This window comes from Saprolegnia parasitica, assembly GCF_000151545.1.
Source record: "Saprolegnia parasitica CBS 223.65 unplaced genomic scaffold supercont2.14, whole genome shotgun sequence".
Taxonomy (NCBI): Eukaryota; Oomycota; class Saprolegniomycetes; order Saprolegniales; family Saprolegniaceae; genus Saprolegnia; species Saprolegnia parasitica.
This window is the reverse complement of record NW_012156408.1, coordinates 611660-613359: the sequence shown is the minus strand read 5'-3', so window position 1 is coordinate 613359 and position 1700 is coordinate 611660. Positions and strand designations below refer to the sequence as shown.

Sequence of the window (1700 nt, the reverse complement as noted above, 5' to 3'; positions counted from 1 at the left end):
GACTGGAGCTCGGGCAATAGTGAAGAAAATGTCTTCATCTTGACACGGACGAGCTCGAGCATGCGCAATGTGGTTGGCACAATCACATCGAGCCAGCTGCCGCCGAATCCGATCGTCAAGTCGCGTAGCTGCGGCGGCGACTCCAAAAAAGACTCGAGGACGTTTGAAGCGCCCAAGATCTGCATCATATGGAGCGTCGTCGACGTGAGCAGCGCATGCGCCAAGGCCTTAGCTGCGGCTGGCGCAAAGTCGATGGCACGGAGCTCAAATTACTGGGCACAGGAGTGCGCAAGCCATCCAAGGAGGCTCTCGCAGCTCTCCAGTTCCGAATCGACATCGGTGTTGAGACCCAGATGGCAGAGATGGGGGCGCGAGGCCATGATCGCTGCGACCGCGCTATCCCACTGTTCGTCGTCGACCTCTTCGTCCCACTCGACATAAACCGACTTGAGCGACGTGAGGTCAGACGCTGCAAGCTCGTCCTGCAAAACACTGCAATCCAGTGGCTCTTTGATGACGACGATCGTAAGACTCACGACGTTCGGTGTCCAGCTGCCCAAAATGGATCGGACGTCGCTGGTCCTCGACATAGACACCGACCTTGGTCGTCGGTGCTAGCGACAGGCCATGGCCAATGGTGCTACCTTGGGTGATTAGCATCTTGCGAAGCACCGTTGCCACAATCGAGTCGTCGTCCATGGCGCTTGTTTTGTACAAGACGTCCATGTCGGTCACGGGCCAGAGGTCGGGCTCGACGACCACGAGCGTCAGGAGCGCATCGAGGGCCGCGACGCAGGCATCGTTGGGCACTGCACCGAGAAAGGCAATGACATCCCTGCCATCGTCCAAGTAGTGGACGACCTGCAGCACGACTGGTGGCAGGAGCCATGGCGCCGCCTGCACCCGCGCCTATTTTGTCGTTTTTTCGATGGACATGGACGTATCGAAACACGATGTGGAAAAGGCAAGGCGGAAAATACCGGTGCGATCGAGCTGGGTGAAGAAGGCCATTGGGTGAAGGCGGTTCCTTGCATGCATCGACAGTACACTAGAGTTGTTGTTGAAGTGGGTCTCTATTACAATAGATAAAACTATGCTAAATAAAATTGTCGGACTTTCTTCGTTGTGTGTACTCGGTTGAGGGACTTGATTTAGGCAGGCGGAGGCAGAAGCGCTACCCGCGGGACGAGGTGACGTCGTGGCCACTCATGTTGGGCGAGGAGCTGGAGAAGACGACGAAGAGCAGGCTGCTCGGGCTCTTGTACGAGGCTGTGGTGCAAGTGCAGTTGAGCGACGTTGACCCTTGCAGGGTCAACACCTGGAAAAGACCCTTGGAACCTGCAAACTAAAGTGGCGTGAGATTCGGCTATGTGATCATATGTGTATGTTCATGACTAGCGGCACCTCAGCTTAGCCGGCAAAGCAGCTTTCGCCAGTCGAGTAGTTTGTCAACAACGCCATCACGTGGGAACTTTACGTGGTCGTCTTGGCGTCGAGCTCAATGAGGCCCCCGAGGCGATCAGCCGTCAATGCCAAAGCATACTTTATCGGCGTCGACCAGATCTTTCGATATTTGCAAGTCGCTTGACCGACCCCGTCGTCGATCGCCGCCACCGCAAGATCGCAAATTGAAACAAAAGCGACTCCATTGGTCGTTTTACACACTATTCAATACACACTACTACAACTTTCTCTATCGA

General features: G+C 55.4%; 1 protein-coding gene across 1 annotated transcript; it reads right to left on the bottom strand.

Moving 5' to 3' along the window:
• Positions 1-1151: 1151 nt before the first annotated feature.
• SPRG_19852 (hypothetical protein) lies at positions 1152-1334 on the bottom strand (the record flags this gene model as incomplete). The annotated part of the gene is made up of 1 exon (XM_012343704.1): positions 1152-1334. A coding segment is annotated over one exon (183 nt), but the record flags the coding sequence as incomplete, so codon positions are not given.
• Between the last annotated feature and the right edge of the window lie 366 nt (positions 1335-1700).